The sequence below is a fragment of the Oryx dammah genome, unplaced genomic scaffold, assembly GCF_014754425.2.
Source record: "Oryx dammah isolate SB20612 unplaced genomic scaffold, SCBI_Odam_1.1 HiC_scaffold_21, whole genome shotgun sequence".
NCBI classification, from domain to species: Eukaryota; Metazoa; Chordata; class Mammalia; order Artiodactyla; family Bovidae; genus Oryx; species Oryx dammah.
The window spans coordinates 33838050-33861550 of record NW_024070205.1 but is presented as its reverse complement, the minus strand read 5'-3'; the positions used below and the strand labels follow the sequence as shown (position 1 = coordinate 33861550).

Below are 23501 nucleotides of genomic sequence, written 5' to 3'. Positions count from 1 at the left end.
CCTCAATCTTTCCCAGCATCAGGGTCTTTTCCAGTGAGTCAGCTCTTCGCATCAGGTGGCCAAGGTAGCGGAATTTCAGCTTCAACATCAGTCCTTCCAGTGAACACCCAGGACTGATCTCCTTTAGGATGGACTGGTTGGATCTCCTTGCGGTCCAAGGGACTCTCAAGAGTCTTCTCCAACACCACAGTTCAAAAGCATCAATTTTTCGGCACTCAGCTTTCTTTATAGTCCAACTCGCGCTTCCAGTTTTCCTGAGATATAATTGACCAAACAGTGCTTTATAAGTTTAAGGTGTATGGCATAATGATTTGACTTACATACATCATGAAATGAGTATCACAGCACATTTAGTGAACATCTACCATCTCATGTAGATACAAAATTAAAGAAATAGAAAAAAAAAATTGTTTTCCCTTGTGACGAGACCTCTCAGGATTTACCTTCTGTGTTTCATCTTGTTTTTTACATGTAAGTGCCATCACAGGTAGGGTGTAGAGGACATCTCCATCGTTCCTTAAAGGCCCTCAGGCCCCTGTGTGGTCTCCCAGGCGTCAGCAGCCCTGGTGTACCTTCGCTCCCTATATTTTTGCCTTTTTCCAGGAGGCCACGTAATTGGAGTCATCCAGGGTGAAGCCTCTGTTGCAGCATCAGCAATGTGGTCCTCCTTGTTGCTGTTGGGTGCTGCATGGCATAGATGTGCCATGGTTTATCTGTTGTGTAAATACTTCACTTGCTTCCAACTTCAGGAAGTTAAAATTAAGCCAGTACAGACATTCGTATTCAAGTGTTGTGTGAACACAAGTTCTCATTTCTCATGGGTAAATACCCTGGTGATCTGAGGCGTGTGGGAGGCTGTGTTTAATTTCGCAGGAGAGTCCCAAGCCATTTCCCAAAGCAGCGGTCTCATCTTCCTTTCCCACCAGCAGCTCTGCGAGTTCCAGTTCTTCTTTTTTTTTTTTTTAAATTTCACCTGTTTTAGCAGGTGGTCTAGGTGTGTCCCGTTGTGGTCCTCTTGATTCTCATTCATCTCCTGTCTGAGATGTTGACTGGCTTTTCAGGTGCTCATTTGACATCCATTTTATTTTATTTTTTAAGTGCAGTCTCTACCCATATCTTTTGTCTGTTTCATTATTGGGTTGTTGGAGTTCTCCTTTTAGTGTTGAGCATTCTTCATCATTTCTGGAGCTGCTTTCGCTCCAGAGGTCTCATCACTGGGTAAAGGGTTCAGGGTTGATGGAGTTTTCTCGCAGTGCTCTCTCAGTGTTCTGCTCTCTTCTGGCTCTTCCTGACAAGTCATTGGTCTTTTGAACCTTTATACTCTGATGTCTCTTCTGTTTATTTTCCCCCAGTTACTCAACTTTTTTTACTCTTGTTTCTCAGCACTTGAGTGTAGCTACACGTGATTTTGTTCTATGTCTGATGCTTGAGGTTTGCGAAACTTCTTGCTTCTATAAATTGATGTATTTATTTATGTAGAATTATTAAATTTGCAAATTTTAGGCCATTAATTTGTTAAATGTTAAATATTTAATATACTTCTTACCAGCTGCAATGTTGCCCCAGACTCTGAGCTCTGATTTTTCAGTCCAGTAGGAGTGCATATTTCTTTGCAGTTTTAATCATCCTCTCCTCTCTGGGGCGCTAATTACTTCTGTGCTAAACCTCTGGTTTCTGAGGCTCTGCCCATTTGTCTTCAATCCTTTTTCTCTTTGTTCTTCACATTGGATCATTTCTACTAAATTCTCTTACTCTTCTCTCATCTCCAATCTGATGTTAAACCATCAATGAATATGTTATGTCTTTGAGCAGAGTTTAAATAGTTGCTTTAAAATCCTTATCTGCTGGCTCCAGCATCTGAGATCGCTCTTTATTATCTTTTTCTCATTGTATCTGGGTATGTAGCATAGTTGGTATTGTATTAAGTGTTAATTTTTGTTTCCTTCTAGAAAGTTTCCTTTTAAAATTTGGGTGAAGTCTGGCTGCAAACTTGGGCTTACCCATGTAGCAACAGTCAAAACACAGCACCAGGCATCCTTTGGGGATCTCCGGCACACTGAGAACTTGGGGCTTCCCTTTGGGGGGGCCCCCCTCTTCCCAGACACAATAGTTGCCCCAGACTCTGAACTCTTAAGTCTTCAATAGGACTACAGATTTCTTTGCAGTTGTAATCATCCATTGTGGTATAGACTGAGAATTGCCTTCAGGCTAAAGGCTGTTTTTTTAAAAGGTCCAGCAGCTCACCAGTGCCAGTTGGTGCTTCTGCCCTCGGTTGCTGTCTGGTCCCTGAGGGTGTGGGTCACATTGGTCGAGGGTTCACAGTTGATGTCTGTGGGGTGACTGGGCCGGTGGGAGCCACTCAGCCGTCACTGAGAGCTGACAGGATGTCTGGAGGAGTGGCCACCCCTGCCTCCCCGGGCCATGTTTGCTCTGCTTGGGTGAGAGTCCGCTGCTTGCGGTCAGCGGGTATCGGGCTCTTTCTTGTGCCAGACCTAGAGGCCCACTCGGGGGGACAACCGTGAGGCGTGCAGACTGGGTTCCGCCTCCCCAGGTCCTGTGTGTCAAGAGGTTCTTTCCTGGGGCTGGGACACCGGCGCCGCACCCCGCCGCCTTCCCTGGGAACCTGACTCACATGGGCACTCGGCTTTGTTCTGTTCTCAGGTTAAATAGGGCCAGTCAGACCTACTTCTTCCCCATCCACCTGACAGACCAGCTGCTGCCCAGTGCTGTGTTCTATGCCACCGTGGGGCCGCTCGTGCTGTACTTCGCCCTGCACCGCCTGGTCATCAGACCCTACCTCAGGGCTCAGAAGGAGAAGTGAGTTCTCAGCACTGGCGGGTACAGGGCCGAACCGCCCTGTGCCCAGCTCCCCATCTGTGACGTGGAGAGGGTAGCAGCCACCCCACAGGGCTGTGAGGGAAACCACCTAAGCTATAGGTGGACAGTGCTCACTGCGGAGTCTGGTCACATCAAGTCCTCAGTGAGTATTATAGTTGATATCAGTAGTAGTAGTACTACTGTTGGCGACACTTGGGTTAGCTCCCGTCTACCCACATTTCCTACTTTCAGAAAGAATTAGAGTTAGTTTACCAAACTGTTGGGACTATAAGCCGTGACCATGGAAGTCTTCCTTTTTCTCATTCTAACCATTTCCTTGCCTGGCATTGAATTCAAAGAGATCGGGCTCTGAGTTCCTACAAACAAGGCCCATGTTAACTACAGTCTTGGAAGTCATCTAGATGTAATTTATTTTGCAGTTTCTTAGAGATGATCCATTAGCACAGCATTAAACCTAAGAGGAGGTTTAACTTCATTTCTTTACAGTGATCTCATTTAATAGATCACTGAACTTAGTCGGGGAGAGAGGAGCCCAAGGAAGGCTCTTGGGGCACCTTTAGCCTCTGATTCATTTAAGTTCGGGGTCCTAATTCCCCAGCAGACTGAAGGCTTGGAGCAGAGGATGTGCTGGGCCAAGGCTGCCAGGACACGTCTGTGCTGCCCAGGTCCCCGTGCTTTGCTGGGAGGAAAATACATGTATTTTATCACAAGGAAGTGTGCCTTGTCCCTGCCAAGGGTGTCCTGTGGTAATGCCTGGTTGGGGGCATCTCCTGAGATTCTTACCCTCTTCCCCTTTCCTGATATTACTGCTGCGAGAAGTCCTTCTCCCACTGAGGTCGGGGAGAGCCATCTGGGGACCACAGGACAGCTGCGCAGGCCTGGGACAAACAGATTTGCTTGAACTTGTCTTGGAAATAGTATTTAAAGTTCTAGAACTGGGAACACAGTAAGATTTACAGGCTGTTTGCAGGGTGCAGGTCCAGCCTGGGGCACTGTGGCCTCCCGTGCTGGTAACCCCACGTTCCTCACACGTGGCTTGTGTTTTCCTCGCCTCAGGGAACTGGAGAAGCAAAGGGAAAGCACAGCCACTGACATCCTGCAGAAGAAACAAGAGGCAGAAGCTGCCGTAAGTGCTGTGTCACCGGCTCCCTTCCAGGCCTCTGCCCTGTGAGCATCTGAGCATGGACCTGCCCATCGTGCAGAGCACAGGCCGCACCCGTGTTCCCATCCTTTCTCGTCCACATTTCTTAAACCGGGGCTGTGGGGGGCATGCTTCACACCCTGCAGAGTGGTCTCAGGGTTCTTGGGTCTTGGGCTTTTCTTCCCCGACAGCCTCCCTGGTCATCTAGTCTTTACGTTATTGCCTGTGGGATGCAGCGCTGGGAGCGTCTGTCTGTGCCCTGAAGAGTTGACCATTACCCTGCAAAGACATAACCAGGTTTTTTAAAAAGTGGTGGGTGTTGTCCTCTTTCTTCCTGTGATTGAATTGTTTTTCCAAGACTGCAATGGCAGCGATGGCCCTAGAAATGGACAAGCAGGACCGACAGGCACCAGGCATGTGGCCCTGACTCTGATGGAGCCTAGGGAGGCCTTGATAGTAGCATCCTTGTCCTCTGCAGGTTCGGTTGATGCAGGAATCTGTCCGAAGAATAATCGAGGCCGAAGAGTCCAGAATGGGTGAGCAGGCCTGGCCTCTTTAAAGGACGGGGTGGGTGCTGGGTTCCCACAGGAGAACATGGCTCCTGCAGCCAGGCTGCACAGAGGTTGCCTGCCAAGGCTGCCCTGCCCTGACCAGGCCTGTCCTCAGGGCTCATCATCGTCAACGCCTGGTACGGGAAATTTGTCAATGACAAGAGCAAGAAGAGTGAGAAGGTGAAGGTGATCGACGTGACCGTGCCCCTGCAGTGTCTGGTGAAGGACTCCAAGCTCATCCTCACCGAGGCCTCTAAGGTGGGTGCTCAGGGTAGATGGGAGGGGCATCTGGAGAAGAGGGACCCTCCAAGGGGCCATGTCACTGCAGCGGAACCTGTCATGCTGCCGCGTTCCCTGTGCAGGGTGCGGCCCAGGACCCAGGTTACAGCCACACTGGAGCGGTTGACTTCAGCCAGCCAGCCAGCCACTCATCTGTCCATCCATTTGTTCGTCCATCTGTCCGTTCATTTATTGCCAACTGTTTTTTGAGCCCCTACTGTGTGCCAGTTACAGCAGCAAACAAAATATACCTCCTGCCTTTGGGAGCTCACACCCTGTGCCTTGCCTGGTTCCAGAAGGAGGGGTCTGCCTGTAGTACACCGGAGGCTCGGGGGGGCCAGGGTGTGTGCCAGAGGTGAATTAAAGCACAGAGGAGCTCAGGCAGAGCGTCCTGGTCCCTGAAGGGGTTCCTGGTCTTGCGTCCTCGGCAGGGCTTCCCTGAAGATGGAGAGTGTTTTAGTGTGGCAGTGGGGCAAGTCTAGGACTAAGTAGGCAGCTTGTTAAAATCCTCTGCTGTACTCAGGCTCCCAGGTTTGTGTCCTTCGTGGGCAGTGTCCACGCTGCCCCTCCGGGCAGATACAGATGACAGCGCCACTGGGCTTCACACGCCCATCTCCAGTGAAAATCTGTCTGTTGCAGGCTGGGCTGCCCGGCTTCTATGACCCGTGCGTGGGTGAAGAGAAGAACCTGAAAGTGCTTTACCAGTTCCGCGGGGTCCTACATCAGGTGATGGCGCTCGACAGCGAGGCACTCAGGATACCAAAGCAGTGTGAGTAGCTACCCCCGGCTGTCACCTATCCTTGCCTACAGACGGGCCTGGGGACCTCAGTGGGGGGGGCGACAACTGCCTCCCTTCCATCCTTGGCCAGGGAGCCATAGGTTTGGGCATCGTGACCTACACAGACCTGGGAAATGATGCCCTGAGGGAGGCGTCAGCCCTTTACCAGGTGGAATTAGTGAGCTCTTGGAAACTGCAGCCGGGGTGACTAGGTATGAGGCAGACCCATCGGCTCCTCTGTGTTCAAGAACACAATGATTTTTGGCAGCTCATCCTCTGCCCAGCTGCAGGCCCAGCCTCTGGCCAGGCCCTGGTTGATGCCCGCTTTGTGGAAAAAGTGCGTGGAAACAGTTGCCTTCAGAAGCACTGATTTTGTCTTTTCTTTTACAGCTCACAGAATTGATACTGATGGATAAACTACTTGAGAACCCAGATTCAAAAGGGGCCGCAAAAGAATTTCCCCAGGAGTCAACAGATTTTGGAAGCAGGGAAAAAACCCACAATCAGATGTTTATTTTGTATTTGCATAGAAAGTGGTACCGGCTCAATTATGTGAAGGGACACACAGATGCCCCGAGGCAACCCCACCAGGACCGGAACCACAGCTGGGCCTGAGTCTGTTCCCAAGGATCATGTCCCCGCAGGGAAGGCCCGGCCCCTGGGGCCTCAGAGTCCCTCAGCCAGCTGAGCCACCCATAGCTCTCTGTCTGCCGTGAGGTATTTATGAACACCTCGCCCTCATGCCTGTGACCGTGAGCTACCTTTCCTAAAATCCACACTGAACACAGAAAACAAAACGGAAGGAGGGAAGCCATTCCCAGGAGCAGAGTCTCTGGATCAAGTAAGCACCTGTTGAGTCACCTTCCTGCTGAAATGTGACTGCGTGAATCTGGACAGGATGGTGTGGGTTTATAAATCTGCTTTTTACCTGAGAACGAGTGGCTTTGGGAATTAAGTCTCCTTCATCCCGTCCCAGAACTTCTCAAGTCATTCCACTGGCACCTGGCTTGGGACAGAGAATGGCACTCCGGTCCCAGGAGCCACCTGTGTCCTCATGAGAAGCGCGTTGCCTCTGCCCTCCCCCACACAGCTCAGTCCAGGCGGCTGGAGAGGTCAGAGTCAGCAGGTGGCACTGCTGCTCCCTGCTCGCTGCCAGCGGGTGGCACCGCTGCTCCCACACCAAGTCAGTCCGTCTCCTCTGGGCTGCCTGTACCCATTTGGGTGTCTGCTCCCAGGAACCCCTTCCTTCACACACCTCTTTTGCGGATGCAGAGTACTTCAGGACCAGGCCCCTCCTGCCCAGCCTGGCTGGTGAACAGTCACCAGAGGAGCAGACGCCTGGCTGATGGGGGTTCAGGCAGCCTCCATGCGGCTCCTGTTCAATCAGGCCTTGCTTCTGACATCAGTACCGGAGAAGTCACTCACAACCCCCTTCCTCCAGTGTTTAAAGGTAGTTCAGGTCGTCCAATTCTGTAATATTTATCTCCACTTAAAAGTTCCCTGCAGGAGCTGCTGCTCTGAATGTAAATCGTGCAATAAGTGTCGAGTTAGTGGAGTCCGACCTTGGCCACAGCCTGTGCCCCTCCTGGCAGGCCATCCCTCCTGTTGTTGAACAGGGACTGAACAGAGGACACACTCTTACCACAATAAACCTTTCCTGAAAGCCGGGGGCAGTGTCTGTATGTGTCTGTGTGTTCATTTTAGGAGCCAGCAGGCAGAGGGACTTGCCTCCTCACAGGCCTCGTCCCACCCTCTGTTCTCAGGGTTCAAACTGTGAGACCTGACTTGAGGCTGGGGGTATTTTCTCTGCCAGACATTTGCCTGACAATTTTAGAGTCCAGAGTTGAAATCACAAGGTTGTTTTTGTTTTGTTTCCTTTTGTTTTTAATTAAAGGCAACTTTTTTGGGAAGTCAAAGATGGTCACACCCCTCGGCAGGAAACAGGAAGTCAGTCTCCTCAGCTGTGACCATGCTCAGGAGAACTCAAACCAGTGCTCACTCACTTTTAAATAAAGGAGGCGGCACGCGGGGTAGGAAGACACTTTATTACGTTGCTCACTCATACTGGCCGTGCAGAGAGGTACTCCTGGGACAGAGCCAGCCGTCCAGGTGATGGAGGGGACACCTCGCTGCCTTAGGGTCAGCTAGCGCCCCACATCCCCCCACCCCAACCGGGGCCTACCTACCCCTCAAGGACATGGTCTGCCACACTGGCCCAGGGTGGTTCCAAGGACGTTCACCCAGCTTGTACTAGAGAGGCAGCTGGGCTGTCACCTCCTGAAGGGAGAGCCAAGGTGTCCTGTTCAGGCCCCCAGCCTCCTCCCCACCTGGGGCCACCACACTCCCACCTGAGGCGGCACTGGCCTGAGGGTCAAAGTGGGACCAAAAGGCCCACAGCCAGAGTCTGGAGACCATGGCCCCTCCTCTCAGAGGCTCAGACAACAGGGCCCAGCAGGCAGCTCAGCTCTGCTGCCCCAGCCGAGGCCTGGCCTGGAGTCCTGGCCGCCCCGCAAGGCGTGCACGCAGCTGGCTGCACATCCTCCGCATCACCAGCCTCTGGGCCTTCAGGCGCCTGCGGAGCTTTTCATTCTCCTTCAGAGTCAGGAAGAGTTTTTTTTTAAGGGCGTCTAAGTCCAAAAGGGCATAGCTGTGATCGGACGGCTGTGTGGGGAGGCGCCTCTTCAGCTCTGGGGGGCTAGCTGGCTGACCAGGGACCCCAGAGGCTTCTGGTGTGTGTGGCGGGACCTGAGGACAGAGGTCAGTGAAGGACCAGAGCAGTGGCCAGGGACCTGAGGCCAAGAGGGCTCCCCTGACACCCAGAACTGCTGGGTCGCAGCTGTTCCGGGTAAAGTCTGAGGTCCAGGCTGGTGCTCTGGTTCGAGCACCAGTTTTCTTCATTCTGTTTGAAGCAAATCCCCTCAGACTGAGACCAGTCTCGTGCTGCCTTCATGCCCAGCCCGGCCTCACCTGTGCTCCTGGGCCTCCAACCTCAGGGGGCAGCTGCAGCGCTTCAGCTTCAGTGTCCATCTTCCTCCCCAGGCCACACTCCCCGGAGGCCGGCTCAGGGAGGACCTGGAAAGACAGGGCGGAGCCGGCCGTTCACAGATCCTCCCCAGCTGCTACTTATCCTGCCAGCTGTCCCTTCACACCACACGGGGGCTGCCAGGGCACCAGCAGGACAGCCAGCCTCCTACACAGCCTGGGGCCAAACCCTTAGAAAGGAGCAGGAGCCAGACTTGTAACTGGCTGCCACTGCTTGATACAGGGAGGAGGCATGGACGGCTTCGGCTTCTCCCTCTCTACAAAAACGGAATCCAAACCCCGACTTGTATGGAAAGCATGATGAGCTCCAGTGGGCCAGCCTGGCGGGAAGGCGCAGCGGCTCAGTTGGAACACTCATGACCAGCAGGGCAGACTCACCTTTCTCTCCCCAGAGGTGGCGTCTCCACTCCGGCCGGTAGGGTCCATGTTGTCCCTCACCAGCTGCAAGAGACGCAGAGCTGCTGTGGACAGGCCCCGGGGTGGGCACAGGAGATCTGCACCAGAGGGTCCATCAGGCCTCACCTGCCTCTGTCCCTATGCTCAGACCAGCCCAGCTCTCCTCTCACCATCCACCAGTACGCCGCCGCCTCCACAGTCCCCAAACCTTGGGTCAGAGACCCACTGAAGCCAAGCACTAGAGGCAGGACCACAAACGTCTCCCTTAGGGTTAACATGTCATCACTGACAGTGGAGCAGTTTCCTACAAATGCCATGGAAGTCATCACCCTGACTAAACAGGGCGGGTGGAGGGTTCCTGATCCACGATGGGAGTTTCAGGTCAGTGAACTGTAATTTCCAGAGCCCCCCGGTGCCACATCCCTGCAGTCCACAGTACTGTGCTGCGCACTTTATGTGTGTTAAAACAGCAGATCTCAGGGTAAGTGTTCTTACCATGATAAAACAAAAGGCCTTCCACGTTTAAAAGAAAGAACCAACAGCTCCTCCATTAAGCAGCAATGTTCCTGGACATGGGAATAAAAGCCATGGAGCAAAGCCCAGCCCTCAGGGAGCGTCCCCTGGGCAGATGCTCAGAGCTGCCAGAGAGTCTGAGGAGCAGCGGGGGAAGTATGGTGGCAGGGACCTGGACTTGGTGAGGCCGCGTGATCAGGAGGACGAGGATTGAGGGCAGAGGCCTAATGCCCCACAGCCTGTCACGGTCCCCACTGGCTCCCTTCTCCCCTTCCTGATACCAGTGTGGGTATCTGCAGGTCTTCTGTCTGCTCTACCTCTGCTCTGCCTCCCAGGCTCCAGCCCGTGCCCCGCTCCGGCCCTCCCTCTGGGACTCACAGCACAGTAAGGATTTGTAAAATTCACTATGACCATCTCAGGGCTCCAGCTCCAACTGTCCTGTTGTATCCCCTCCTGGGCCCAACCCATACATCCTGCCGCACCAGACACGTCTGCCTTGGTATCCCATTAGGAAGCCAAACTCCACGTGCACAGGGCCGTCTCCTCAGGGAATCAGGGACCCCCGCTAGCCCCCAGATCACCTCCTCCTCAACCCAACAGGTCTCCAAAGTTGGCCTGCTCCATCTTCTCATCATGACACCCACTTTTGGCTCAGGCCACCGTGACCACCTCACCTGCGATGCCACAGTGGCCTCTGAACCAGCCTCCAGAGGGCACCTTCCGAAGTCATGTCCCTCCTCACCGGCCTCCCAACCGAAAACCCACCTCCTGTCCAGGACTTCCCTTATTGCCCAGTGGTTAGGGCTCTGCACGTCCACTGCAGGGGGCAAGGGCTCAATACCTGGTTGGGAAACTGAGATCCCTGCATGTCAAGCCCTCCGCCCCTTTGAAGAAAACCACCGCCCATCCAGGCCTGTCACCACCTGGCCCTGTGCCCTCCACAGGGCCTGAGCTGCTGCTGCTCCTGAGCACTCCCAGAAACTGCCCCCACCAAGCCTCGCTCCACTGTCCCTGTCCCCCTCCAGCACTCTACCACCATCCTCCTCCTGTGCCCTGGACAGGAAAGTCCTCACCTCCCTCAAGCCCAAGTGAGGCCCCACAAAGTGAAGTGCAGAAAGAAGCAAGCTCTTGGCCCCCTCCCCATCAGCTGCTTCCATAGCACCCATCATGAAGTGACTTGTTTTTCAGGCAGCTTTGAACTGCAGGTTTCCTAAAGCTCAGGTCCAGGCGGGGGCCCTGGGCTTTGGACCTAGGAGCCTGACAGTTTTCAGCCTCTGCTGACACCGCAGATGACACCGGTGCCCACCCCACTGCCAGGTGGGGGACCCCCACGGCCATGCACCTGTGGGGGGCCCTGGAAGGCGAACACTGTAGGCACCGCGTTGTGCTTGAGGTTCTTGCGGTTCCCAAAGGCGCTGAAGCACTCGGGCCGGAAGTGCTCGGAGCAGATGACTGTGTGCTGCTTGGGCTCGAAGTCGCCCCGGCCGATGTTCAGCACCCATTCCTTCAGCAGCTCCGGGCGGCTAAACGGGAACCTGGGGGCACAGCAAGGAGGCACGAGGGACTTGCGGGGCTAAACATACACCTTCAGGGTCCCAGGGACCTTCGGCATCCCTGCCTGGCATTTTACTGGACAGCCTGGAAAACTCAATAGCCTTGTCCTGTGTTTAACAGGACACATCCTTCCATGTCGGGAAGCTTCCATCGTGGCTGCTGACAGCACCCTTAGTAAGATACCTGAGACCATGAATGTGACCCAGAGCCTTAGTGAGGTGCTTCCAGAGCCACATCTGCCAGGCAGGCCTCCATTCCTGCTCCTGTGTGGGGAAGCAGGAGGGGAAGTGACCCCACCCTCTTGGAACCTACAATCTAGAGCAAGGAGTCAGCCAGTACACCACACAGTCACGGACCATGCAAGAATAGAATAGGAAGTGGTTGAGGAAGGCCACCTAGGAGGCGACACTGGAGCAAAGGCTGCAGAAAGTGTGACACAGAACAGCTACACGGGAACAGAAGGAAGAGCAAGTGCAAAGGCCCGAGGGTGCAAGGAGCCAACGAGGCAGGTCTGGCTGACACAGAGCAAGAAGAGGATGCAGGCCACTGTCGGCAGGGGCTTCCTGGAGGCTCAGGCCGAGGTGGAGCTGGAGAGGGTGATGAGTGGCAGATCTGGGGTGCATCATGAAAGCCAGGCAGAGAAGTTTGCCTGTGGGCTAAGAAGCAGAGGAAGGACTTTCAAGTGCTAAGATTGTGGGGGAAGGGCAGCTTGGGGAGGGGGGAGCGGTCAGCAGTTTGGTTTTATTAATATACATGAGATGTTAAATTTCAGGTGCCTTTTAGATGTCCACGTGCTGAAGCCGAGTGGCAGGGGGACAAGAGTTGTCTGGAGTTGTCACCATGTGGGTATCCCCATGTAAAAGGTGGCAGAGCCATAAGTCTGGGTGAGATGACTGCCCTGGGGAGCCAGTGTGGACAGGGATGGGGCAGCAGCATGGCCAGCACCCTGAAGTGCTCCAACATCTGTCTTGGAAATAAGCAGAATCTACCCAAGAAGACTGAGAAGGGATACTGTGACAAAGGAAGAGACCGAGAGGTGTCCCAGAAGCCAGGTGGAAGATGGCCTCAAGGGGCCAGCAGTTTGTTGTGTCACAGGCTGCAGAGAAGGGCCGCTGGGACTTGACTGAGCTAATTTTGGGAGTGGTGGGGTACAGGCGCTGGAAGACAAGACCCAGCAAAGATGCCCCAAGTCTCATACCCATGATGGCCAAAAAACAGAGGGGCCCAAATGCCCTTCAATTGTAGAACAAGTTGGTTGGAGTAAATATACTCCTGGATCACTACACAGCAATGAAAAGGATGCACTGCTGCGGCTGCTTCGGGCCACATGAAGGACTCACAAGCACAGTGATAAGCGAAGGACAGGAAAAAGGACAGCGTGTGGCTCCATTCAGTGAGGCTCCAAACAGGCCAAGGCAGTCCCCTCTGACAGAGGCCTTATCCTTGGGGACTGAGTGAGGGGCTGGAAGGGGGTGCGTTTCCGGGTCTCCTGGGGGCTTCGATGTTCTAAACTCTTGGCAGTCACACCGGGTGTTCACTTGGTTAAACTGTGTGCTTATAAATTGTGCACTTTTCCGTAGGCGTGTTACATATCAATAGACATACGTTAAAAAAGAAAACGCTTAAAGGAGAAGACGAAGTGTAGATGAACAGAGCGCAGCCCGAGGCCCCTTGAGGCCATCTACCACTCTGAGCAGGATGGAGGAAGGCGCTGTGGCTGGAACCAGCAAGAAAGTGTGCAACACTCTACCCATCGATGCGCAAGCGGCCGCGCACTCGGCCGGGTCCCACACCTGAGGTGCGCGGGGCGCGCAGGGAAAGACTCCAGAAGTCCTACCATCCTCTTGTGGCTCCAGCAAAGGTCGCGCGTCCTGGCCCCGCGCCCCCACCCGTCTGAATGTTCTCATTCCTCCACCACGCCTTTCCTTCCCGACTAGAGACCCGGAGAGGTGAGCAGAGCGCGCAGCGCACCGCACACCTAAGGGTGGTTAGCATCGCTCATCTTGCAGCAAATACTGCACACTTAACTACGTCCCAGGCTGCACAGTCCCTGGGCCGCGGAGGGGACGCATGCCAAGTCACCGCAAGGGCGCAGCGCTGAGCGCACACCAGGCCCGCCACCGCCTCCCCCGACCCAAGAGAGGCTGTGCGCCCAAGGGCAGGTTACTCAGCCCCTCCGACCGTCTCCCTGCGCGCCCAGGCGGCCGAGGTGGTGCCGGGCTTCTTAGACCGGGACCTCGCCACTCCCCGGGGGGCCGCCGCCCCTCCGCAAAGGGCTCGGCCGCACGTCCTCTGGCCTCCCGGCTGCCGGGCAGCGGCCCGGGTGTCCCCAAGCCTGTCGCGCCAGGCCTGGCGCTGCCGCGGGGGCCGCGGTCATCGGCCTGGGCGAGGCGGGCCCCCGCGCACCCCGGTGCCCCCGCCCCTCACCGGTGGAAGGTGAGCTGCTTCCTGCGATTGCTGTAGCGGTTGCAGCACTGCCGGGCCGCGCACGACTTCGGCATCTCCAGACGCCAGGCCCGGCTGCCCCAAACAAAGATGGCGGCGGCGTGGCCTGCGGTGCGCGGCAGCGACTCCGGGAGGGGCGGGGTCATGGGACGGGGAGGGGCTGACCGGTGGAGGCGGGGCGTGCAGGCGACAGGCCCTGGGGAGGGGCGGGGCCAGTAGGAGAGGAGGGGTCTCCGGGAGGGGCGGGGCTTGCAGGGAGGCTGGTGAGTGAAGGCGGACCTGGCTATGTTCCTTAGCCAGCATCCCATGCACGCAGTGCCTGCGACCGCGTCAAAGGGTGCTTCAACGCCGGGCTCAGACCGGACATCCCCGATGCAGGTTTTACCCTAGTTATGCTGAAACGTCACCCTCACCTCTTTGCTCTGAGCCTCCAAAATCCACACCCACCCACCCAGTTCTGGACAACTGGAAACTAAAGGCAGGCTCACCGGCCACCTAGGCCAGTATTTTCAAGATTTCAGTAGGTGTTGATTCATAGATTTCAGCTGCTCCAACGTCACAGAAGAAAGTACTAGTTGACCATTAGCTGGTCCCAGATTAGTTAGGCAGGCAAACACAGCGGACTGACAGAACAGGCTCAGCCTCTTGGGACCCCCAAGTGGAAGGACAAAATGAGTACCGGGCAGATTCTAATCCCACCTGCATAAGCTTAGAGATGGCTGCAGCTTTTACCATGCAGGTTAACCACTCACTGGGATTTAAGCTAATGCACAATGTGAAGAAATTGTGAAAGCTATTCATGTCTCTTCATGCTGTGGTTTGTTTCTGGAGAATTTACTAGAAAAGTGTATTAAGGGCTGTGAGAATGTTTCATCCTGCTAAACCAAACTGACTCTTAACTTCCCAAGTCTTCATGTAACCATGACTTGGGGGGCTGGTGATGAAGGGTCAATCCTTCAGCACAGAACACAAACACCTAAAGCTAGACATGAACCTCAAAGTAGCAATATATTTATTTACAAAATATACAGTTTCACAGAAACAGCTTCGCTTTATACACATAAACTTTATAATTACACAGAACAATGTAAACGATGTTAAGTGTCTGGCCTGGCCAAAGCCAATGGGAGGGACTTGCTTTGGGGATGACAACTTTCCCTCCCTTCTCCAACAGCCACCAACCAGGAACCCCGAGATGGGCCATACCTAATTTGCATAAAGCTGATTGCAGCTGCCCAGCTCAATCTAACAGAAAAACCGTGGTGTCCTGACTTAAGACACCACCCACAGGGATAACTCTGTTAAAAGAACAAAAGCAAATGAAGGAAACAGAAATCGAGATGAGTATCAAATGCCTTCCAGAGGCGTCACCAGGAACTGAGTCTTCTAAGAGCAATATGGTAATTGCCAGGTCTGGCAGCTCCACCCTAAAATCACACCTATTCTTAAACACACTTGTAAAACTGTGGAGGTTTTTTTTTTTTTTTAAGAGAGAAACACTTGGAAACTTTGGCTACTGTCATGGTGAAGACACAGGACAGGCAATGTCATGGTGCAGATCTTTGGCAAATTCCTCTCCAACTTTTCCTGGACTTTTGCCCTAGTCAGAGCCAGACGGTTGTCTGGGGAGAAGGTTGTTTCTAAGCCAGCTCCTATTTTTCTCTACAGTAGAACATCTCCCTTGGGGCTCTTCACAATAAAATGGATTTCAAACACTATTTCTCTCTATTTTTGTGTTAATAGAAACAACAATTAAAAATAAAACAAAAAAGGTAGTTGGCTGGTCAAGCATGAAAGATACTAGGACAAAATATAGGCTCTGATCAGCCAATTACAGTTCAACCCTCCTGGTGCTTCAATGAGAGAACATGGACACAAGTCCGCCTGGTGGCCCTATACATGGGGACTATGTAGAGAAGTCCCCCTGTGGGAAAACTGAGGCTCCATCTTGATGTCAATAAATATGCCTGACTTGGGCACCCTTCCCTCTTCATGCTTCATAAGAAATAATGTTTATGAAGACACACTCGTCAATATACAAAAAAAAACAATTTTGAGAATGAGTATTTAAACTGCTAGAGTAATGTCAGTTTCAAGGAACACAGACGTCCTCCCTCTCCCTTAAGCCTGAGACCCATCAGTGTCCCGCCACATGGCCCTCCAGTGGAGGCCTGCCAGGCTTCAAACTCCCTGGCCTCTCCAGAGCTGGCCTGCACAGGGGTCACCTCAGTCCAGGGCCGTACTTCAGATCTAAGGAACTTTGCAAAGTTCAGTGGTACCTTCCTGGAGGCCAGCGTTACCATCTCACTCACTCACCAACTCAAACCCAAAAAATGCTTCAAAAGTCCTAACCTTGCCCCGTGGAACCAGCAGGCCAGCCTGTATGAGGGGCATACTAATACCCATGAGGGAGGTCTTCCTCCCCATTTTCCCTCCCCCACCCCCACTATGTGGAGAACACCCTCCCCCAGAAACTGCCTAACCTTTAATGTCGCTGCTAGAACAAAGTGAGGCGGGGGAGACAAGGAGAGAATCCAGCACCCCCTCACTTGAAAACAGCTTGCTGGGCACCCCCAGGCCCTCCAAAGCCAACTGGAGAGGAAGGGAACCCAGGCAGAAGTCTGCCAATACTTTTGGCTAATTCGTGCAAAAAGACAGGTTTTTTTACATCGTGCAAAACAGGAAACTGAGTTATGAACATGGGCCACCATGACCCCAACCCCCTTTCCAGAGAGAAGCAGCTGCACAGTGTCCCCTTTAACGAACCGAAGAAAACCTGGGGCTCTCTAGCAAGCTCACCACCCCTGGGTGAGGCCAGGGACTCCATCCCCAGGGGAACAGGCATCCCCTAAGGCAGGGGAGAGGGGGACCACTGAGGGAAGAGCGGCTTTGATGGTTGCTGTACAGACACTTATGGTAAAAGACGAACTGGAGAAGTTCACACATATGGCGGTTCATAAACAGGCCGGGGAAACAACATCTCCTCGCGCCAACACAGCGGAAGCAAGAGTAACAGCCAGCACTTGTTCCAATCGGTGGGAGTTTGTCAACAATGAGAGCAAAAATGCACAATGACCACACACCCTCATGTTCGGCTGGACCAAACCCGCTGCGTTTGGGTGTGCAGTCCACCTCCACTGCAGAGACCACGGCTCCAGCAGCAGCTCTGGCCAACGAGGATTTTATTCAGTCACTGGCTATGTACAGTTTATACCTTGGACAGCTGGTCCTTTCGTGTAGGCACCTGAACGGCAGGGGTCTGCCCGCGCTGGAGCTAAGAGTCCTGTGCTCAACTAAGACCAGGGCCAGCAGGCCCACAGTCCCTTCCAACTCCTCGCCCTCCAGCAGTCAGTCCAGAAACAGCTTCCGGGAGCCCATTCGGGATCGGTTGGAACGGCGGATGTCAAACTTGGAGTCCCGGCACTTTTGGCAGACAAACACTTCCGGAACGTTGGACTTCCGGATCTTTGCACAGGACAGGTGAATCCAAGTGTGGCACTCGTTGCACTCTATCATGGGGCGGCCAGCAAATGGCTTCATGCAGAAGCACGTGACCAGGTCCCAGGAGTCGTCATCTGAAAGCAGAGAACCACGTAAGAGTGGAAAAATCTCTCACACCAACCCCAATCAGAACCCCTCCCATCAGGAAAGCCACTCTCCAAAGGGACAGAGCAGCTGAGCTGCAGTGAAACCAATTTCAAGTTTCAGGGTGATACTTCCCGCTCTGAAAATGCACACGTGCACAAAAAGCACTGAAATGTGTGGTACGAGGAATCCCCACAAGGTGGTTACTCATGAGCCACGTTATTTTCACATTTTGAGGCCTGCTCTGGAATGTTCGCTGTCTTCAGCTGTGATCACCCCTTCCTAAACATCTCAGCATCCGCCTTCTCACACCCTTTCCCCTGAAGGTGGTGGGGTATGCTCCCCTGTCCCCTTCCAAGGAAGGAACCACCACATTAAGACCCCACACCTCATGGCAGGCGCATGGGATCTCAGCTCCTCAACCAGGGATTGAACCCACAACCCCCGCAGCGGAAGGGGAAGGTTAGGGTCTTGAAACCCCACTCTTAGCATCCCACCTCTGGCCCACTCACCGGAATCCACCATGATGTCTTCATCATTGCCCGTGCTGTCTTCGTCCCGGAACACCACCTGCTTGCCCTGCCGGACGATAGTCCGTTTGCCTTCAGTTTTTATTTCTTTGACCTGATCCGGTGACACCGTGGTACAAGACCCACTAGAAGGAGTATCGGAGTCCCAGCCCGAGCAGGGGTCTCCAGCGGCCTGGGGGATATCCTGCAGAGTGGGGCTTGTGGGGGTCTCTGCATATGGGTCGGCGGCTTCCAGCTGCAGCAAGCCCCCCACATAGCCCTCCTTCCCAGGCACGTCACTGTCCCTTCGCTTCCTCTTCTTCTTCTTCTTCAGTTTGTCAGTCTTCTTTCTGTCTAGCAGGAAGTTACTAGGCTTGGCTCGCTGCAGGAGGGTGGGCTGCAGGTGGCCAAAGCAGCGGTCAGAGACCGGCAAGGGCACGGGGGACGAGATGTCGGCAAAACTGGCATCCCAACCGTCGCTGTCGATGGTACCAGCAGTGCTATTGGCGGGGCTGGGACTGCTCCTCAGAGGGACTTCCTGAAAGGACAGAGAAAACACGGCGGCTTCTGATTATTTCAACTAGCCTCCAACACCAAGAGCTGGCCCTGAGCAGAGATTCCCCAGGACCCTGTCCCTCAGCTCTCACCAGTGCTATTCTTTAACAACACTGTCACTAGGATTTTGTGTGTCCTTCCAGCTACAACATGAACCCACAAGGGGGACCTCCAACCCTGGGTGAACCCTCACCAAGAACTTATGTGATACTCAATCCACTTCTGTGACAGGAGTGCCAAAGACACACCCTCAAGCTCTTATCTTTCCTGATTTTACAATCTCCCCCCAACTGTCCTCCCAAAGGATGTACATTTTAATTAAGTGAATGTAAATTAATGGTGAGGATGTTCTGATACTTTTCTTTAAAAACTTGGAGGCATCTCAAAATACTCCAAAATCCAAGTATGTAATTACTGTGCTCCGAAGTAGTGAGTTCAAGTCTCTGGTCCCTTCAGGTCAATCAAGCAAACTGCTACTGTTTGCTTATGTGCAGTGGAAACAATAACCCAGTGCTGGGATCTGGCCTCCTAAAAATACTGGATTCCTTTCTCTTGAGCCTTCCACAGTATGAACCAGGCCCCTGAAGTTTGAGCACCCTGGCAGCGCTGGTCCACCTGCCCATTTCTCAGCAAGGAAAAAATGCCTTAATTTACATGGGATTCTGGCCACGAGTCCCTGAAGATTCTGTAATGACACCAACCAGGAGGCCACCCACCAGGTAGGGCAGGGTGGACTGGGCCTGACTCTTTGATCTGCTTGAACCCCAGGATCCACCACCAATGAGCCTGTACCCAGAGTAAGGAGTTCCCTCTCTGTGCCCCCGTGTCCTCATCTTTAAAATGGAAGAGAAAAAACAAATAAATACAACAGAAATAGGGAATCCCCAGAAGTCCAATGATTAGAATTCAGCACTTTCACTGCTGGCCCTGGGTTGGATTCCTGCTCATGGAACTAAGATCCTACAAGGCATGTTGCACAGCCAAAATAAACAAGCTACTAATGCAAAGGATATAAGTAAAAGCTCCTACTTCATATAATTATAATGGCCCAAAATAGTGCCTAGCCACAGTAAGCTCTCTGGGATTCCCTTGTGGCTCACTTGGTAAAGAATCTGCTTGCAATGCAGAAGACCCCAGTTTGATTCCTGGGTTGGGAAGATCCAATGGAGAAGGGATAGACTACCCACTCCAGTATTCTGGCCTGAAGAATTCCATGGACTGTATAATCCATAGGGTCGCAAAGAGTCGGACACAACTAAGTGACAGTAATCTCTCAATAAACATTGGACATTAGGAAGATATCAGTTAGATTATCTGTAAGCAAACTTTGAAAGTTTATCGAACTATTTCTAGGCAAGTCTACATTTTCCATCCGTTTTAGGAACCACTTCCCAGGCTCGTCTTAAGTCTGTAAGAAAGATTTCTGCCTATTACGGCTCAAGTCCTCCCATTCAATCCCTTCCAGACCCACCACCTTGTCAAAAACTCTGGTTTTGCTGCCAGCAAGGTCTCTGAAGTGCTGAATTACCTCCTTTGGATAAGGGATGTAGCCTGCATAGGCCAAGACAAAGGTGCAGAATTTGTTGAAATCCTCCACAGTCCTGCGCCGCTTGTAACTGGGGGAGTACTCCTGTTAACAGCAAGAAAAGGGAGCAAGTTTGGAAGTAGACACTTACAGGTGACATCAAAGAAACAATATTAAACAGGCTAGAGCTTTCATAGTCTGCCACTCAGAAACACACTGCTAGATTTACAAATAGTCTAGAAACAAGATAAGGTAAGTTTGGGTCAAGAATTAACAATTTTCAGAAGGCTGAAAGAGGAGGTATCCGATGCTATGCCAAGAATACTGGGAAACTGGTTAGGAGATAAAAGACTGTACAAAAGTCTATTTATTAGCGCTCATGTGGTGTTTTCTGACATTATCTATTAAGCTTCTACAGGCCTATTGAGAGCCCTAATAATTAACTTTTTTTGCCACAAATTTTCCACTTTGAAGATAAACTGCTGCAGCTGAAGTATTTTAAGTGACTTTAGAAGTGAACTACTTTTCAACCTGCAGAGCTCAGACTTGGAATCCTGGACCTGAATTTCGACTGACGCCTCCCCAGGCAGGGCTGCAGGAGGACCCCCTCCTCCTACCCAGCTTTCTCCTCCAGAGGAGACACTTCCTGCTTGTCCCTCCGGCTCCTCCAACACCCAGGGACAAGGCACCCCCCAACCCAGAGAAAAAACCAGAAACAATCCTGCTACCATTTAGAAAACCTAACTCTGTATATAATTACAGTCACTAAAATCCGCCTGCAATGCAGGAGACTAAGGTTCAATCCCTGGGTGGGGAAGATGCCCTGGAGGAGGAAAAGGCAACCCATTTCAGTATCCTTGCCCGGAAAATCCCCTGACAGGAGCCTGGAGGGCTACAGTGCCGCAGGCTTAAGGACTTGGACAGGACTTAAGGACTGAACAACAAAACTATTTGCATACTGAAGATTAAATACTAGAAATTTAGGCTTGTGTGTCCCATCCCCATTCAATTAAGAATCGCCCTCAACTAGAATTGATTCTCTGCTGAGAAAGAGGAGCTGGGAAGAAAAAGATTATTTGCTACTAAGCAAAACAACTGTGCTTTTCTTCAGTTCATTTGACTAGCGCATTTTACTTGGGTTTTCTTTAAGCACTTTATCACCCACCTCAATCCCATCCTTAGGAGTTCAGCTAACACTTCCAGAGCCGAGGGGCCCACTTCCCACTCGGATGAAAGTAGGGGGAGGAGATGACGGGGTGGGCTCCGGCTTCTGCCCCAGTCCAACCACCCCCGCCCCCTCAGTCCAGCGCGCCCAGAAAACAGAGCGGGCGGCCTGCTGCCGCAGGTCTCCTTCCAAGGGCTCCACTTCTTTTTATTTTCTCAACTCGGTGCTAGCAAACCGCCTCTGCCCTCAGCCCTCAGCCCTCGGCCGCCCAGACTCGGAGAGGCGCTCAGGAAAGCGGCGAGGCAGTCCGCGCGGTACCCAGCGCTTCCAGCGCCGGGGAGACCCTGCCCCCACCCGCAGGGAGAACTGACCGCCCTCCCTCCCGCTGGGTGGTAGGGCTGCGGCCCTCAAACTCGCGGGGAGAACTTTTATTTCGGCGGGGAATGTGCTGAAGTGGGTCAGTAGCCGGGACTCCGAGTGGATGGCGGCGGTGCCCTCGGGCCCGGGGCGGGGGACCCGCGCCGCTCCTACCGCGCCGGCCGCCCCGGCCCCGCCAACGCCGCCCGTAAGAAAAGCAGATGGCGGTGCGGCCCCCTCCCCGCCCTCCCGCGGAAGCCGCTCCTCGCCGACAAGCGGCCCCGGAAGGTGCGGGGCCCATCCCGCGGGGGAGGGGGCACGAGTAGCCGGACAGGATTCGGGGTCCGGGACTCGCAGGCCCCGCGAGCCCCCGAGGCGGCAGAGCGGCGGACTAGCCCGCCGGCGCCGCCTCCCCTCCCCCACCCACCGGCGGCCGGACCCGCACCCCGGACTCCGCGAGCTTCGGGAGAGGGAGGGGACCGCGGCGGGGGCCCCGGGGGATGTGGGGCGGCCGGGAGAACCGAGGGCCGATCCCCGGAAGGAGGGGGAGCCGAGGCGGGGCGAGCCGAGCTCGGGGGAGGGGGCCCTGGAGGGGGAGGCAAACGCGCTGGGGGTGGGAGCACAGCTCAGGCCCCCGCAGGGGTGGGGACCCCGAAGGACGAGCCTCCCCCACCCTAGCCAGAGGGGGCGGGGGCCGAGCGGGAGTCAGGGGGCGGGGCGCGGGCCACCCGGCCCCGGGGGATTAGAGGAGGAGGCGGGGGCGCGCGGAGCTGAGTCCCTGTCCGAGGGGGGCCGCGAGCCCCTCTGGGAGGGGGTGGGTGATTCCTCCGGAAAGCGGGAGCGCAGGGCGGAGGCGGCTCGGACCGAGTCCCCGGGGGCGGGGAATGGGAAGCCAGGCCGGCGAGGAGGGGCCGGGGGCGCAGACAGGTCCCCCGGCTACGCAAGGCCGGGGAGGGTGGGCGCGGCGACCACGGGGAAGGGGCACCGGGAGGACGCGGACGCCCGCGGAAGGGACGCCGAGGATACGGGGGGCGGGGAAGACCGGGCGCGGGCCCGAGTGGGGGGCGGGGTTGGGCGCCCGGGGGGCGACGAGAGATAGCTGGGGGAGGGGAGAACGGCGCTCGGCCGGCGGGGGTCCGCCTTCGGGAGCACCAGATCGGCCTGAGGGTGGTCAGGGGCTGTCGGGGCGCAGCTCTCACTCACCTCCGGGTGGAAAGCGGCGGCGCAGGAGTCGGAGTCCATGTTCAGGGTGGGGGGCGGCGACCGCGGACTGCAGGGGCCGGGATGCGGACGCCGGGCCACGGAGCCGCTCGGAGCCGGGGGCTCTGGCGGCCGCGCAGGGCGAAGGCGGACCCGGGAGGGGTCGCCCCGACTGGAGATGATGGGGGGGTCGGTGTGTCGCGTCCTGGACACTGTACTCTAGGGCCGGCGGCTCCACAGCCGAGCAGAGTTGTCGATGCAGGTCCTGCGACCAGCGCGACTGGAGAGGCGGGAGAGTCGCTGCGGGGGGCGGCGGCGGCGGCGGCGGCGGCGAGCGGGAACCCGACCGGCTCCCCGACCTGACGCCCAGTTCGGCTCGTGTCTCGGGAGGGAGGGCGGGAGAGCCGCGAGGGCTGCCGGGAAATGTAGTCTGGGAGCGACGGAAAGCACGGCGAGGGGGCGGGCGCGAGGCATTGTGGGAGTCATAGTCCTCGGCTCCGCCGCTGAGGCGCACAAAGGCCCCCTCGAGGACTCCAACCCCCAGAGAGCTCCGCGGCGGCTGCTCGGTCTATGGAGGCAGTGGCTCGGGGACCTGAGACCGCCGGAGCGGGGGAGGTGCGGGGACTCGCGCCGGCTCGGCGATGGGGGAGGGGCGGCGCAACCCAGAGCGCCTCGGTCTCCCCGCGGGCGGGGGGGGTCAGGGGTCGCCCCCGCGGGTGGGGGCGGGGCTGACGGCCTTGGTCATGGTGGGCGGCGGCTGCGCCTCCTCTTTGCCCTTTGGGTCTTGGGTTCTGTACCCCTTGTGGAGCTGGGGTCTCCACAACCGGGCGGGGACGGCGGGCTTTGACGTCGCAGGCGCCCCACGGCTGACTCCCCGCGCCTCGAACCGGGCGAAGCGAACTCGTTTTCACGGCTGTATCTTTCTGGCCGGCTCCGGGGCTCCGGGACCGCCGACCGAGTCTCCCCCGTAGCAAACACTTCGAAGTGTCGGGTTACCAGCGGATTTTAAAAAACTACACCAGTGTTGCCGGTGTTTTAAAAAGTGTTTTAAATACGCTTTTTTTTTCT

At 55.0% G+C, this 23501-nt stretch overlaps 3 protein-coding genes across 4 annotated transcripts in view; 1 reads left to right on the top strand and 2 right to left on the bottom strand.

Annotated features, from left to right (window-relative positions):
• Positions 1 to 7256, top strand: part of DNAJC11 (DnaJ heat shock protein family (Hsp40) member C11) — a 68262-nt gene extending 61006 nt beyond the window's left edge. The window contains exons 11-16 of the mRNA XM_040263325.1: positions 2662 to 2817; positions 3895 to 3964; positions 4458 to 4515; positions 4646 to 4788; positions 5449 to 5578; positions 5978 to 7256. Of these exons, the coding sequence (XP_040119259.1) occupies positions 2662 to 2817; positions 3895 to 3964; positions 4458 to 4515; positions 4646 to 4788; positions 5449 to 5578; positions 5978 to 6003 (583 nt within the window). The 3' untranslated portion in view covers positions 6004 to 7256. The remainder of the gene's footprint in view (positions 1 to 2661; positions 2818 to 3894; positions 3965 to 4457; positions 4516 to 4645; positions 4789 to 5448; positions 5579 to 5977) is intronic.
• Positions 966 to 13659, bottom strand: THAP3 (THAP domain containing 3). Of its 2 annotated transcripts, none has more exons than XM_040263326.1 (5): positions 13520 to 13659; positions 10881 to 11073; positions 9008 to 9070; positions 8555 to 8659; positions 966 to 3934 (listed from the first exon to the last, which is right to left on the bottom strand). In XM_040263326.1, the coding sequence occupies exons 1-5, from the start codon at positions 13591 to 13593 to the stop codon at positions 3425 to 3427; spliced, it is 945 nt and encodes a 314-aa protein (XP_040119260.1). In that variant the 5' UTR covers positions 13594 to 13659; the 3' UTR covers positions 966 to 3424. The 2 variants fall into 2 exon arrangements, with proteins under 2 accessions (XP_040119260.1, XP_040119261.1); XM_040263327.1 differs by lacking the exon at positions 966 to 3934 and adding an exon at positions 7614 to 8332.
• An 867-nt stretch (positions 13660 to 14526) lies between these two features.
• On the bottom strand, positions 14527 to 22816 carry PHF13 (PHD finger protein 13). Its single transcript, XM_040263328.1, has 4 exons — positions 22437 to 22816; positions 19715 to 19816; positions 17635 to 18169; positions 14527 to 17112 (listed from the first exon to the last, which is right to left on the bottom strand). Exons 1-4 carry the CDS (start codon positions 22473 to 22475, stop codon positions 16886 to 16888), a joined length of 903 nt encoding a protein of 300 aa, XP_040119262.1. The 5' UTR covers positions 22476 to 22816; the 3' UTR covers positions 14527 to 16885.
• Positions 22817 to 23501: the final 685 nt, after the last annotated feature.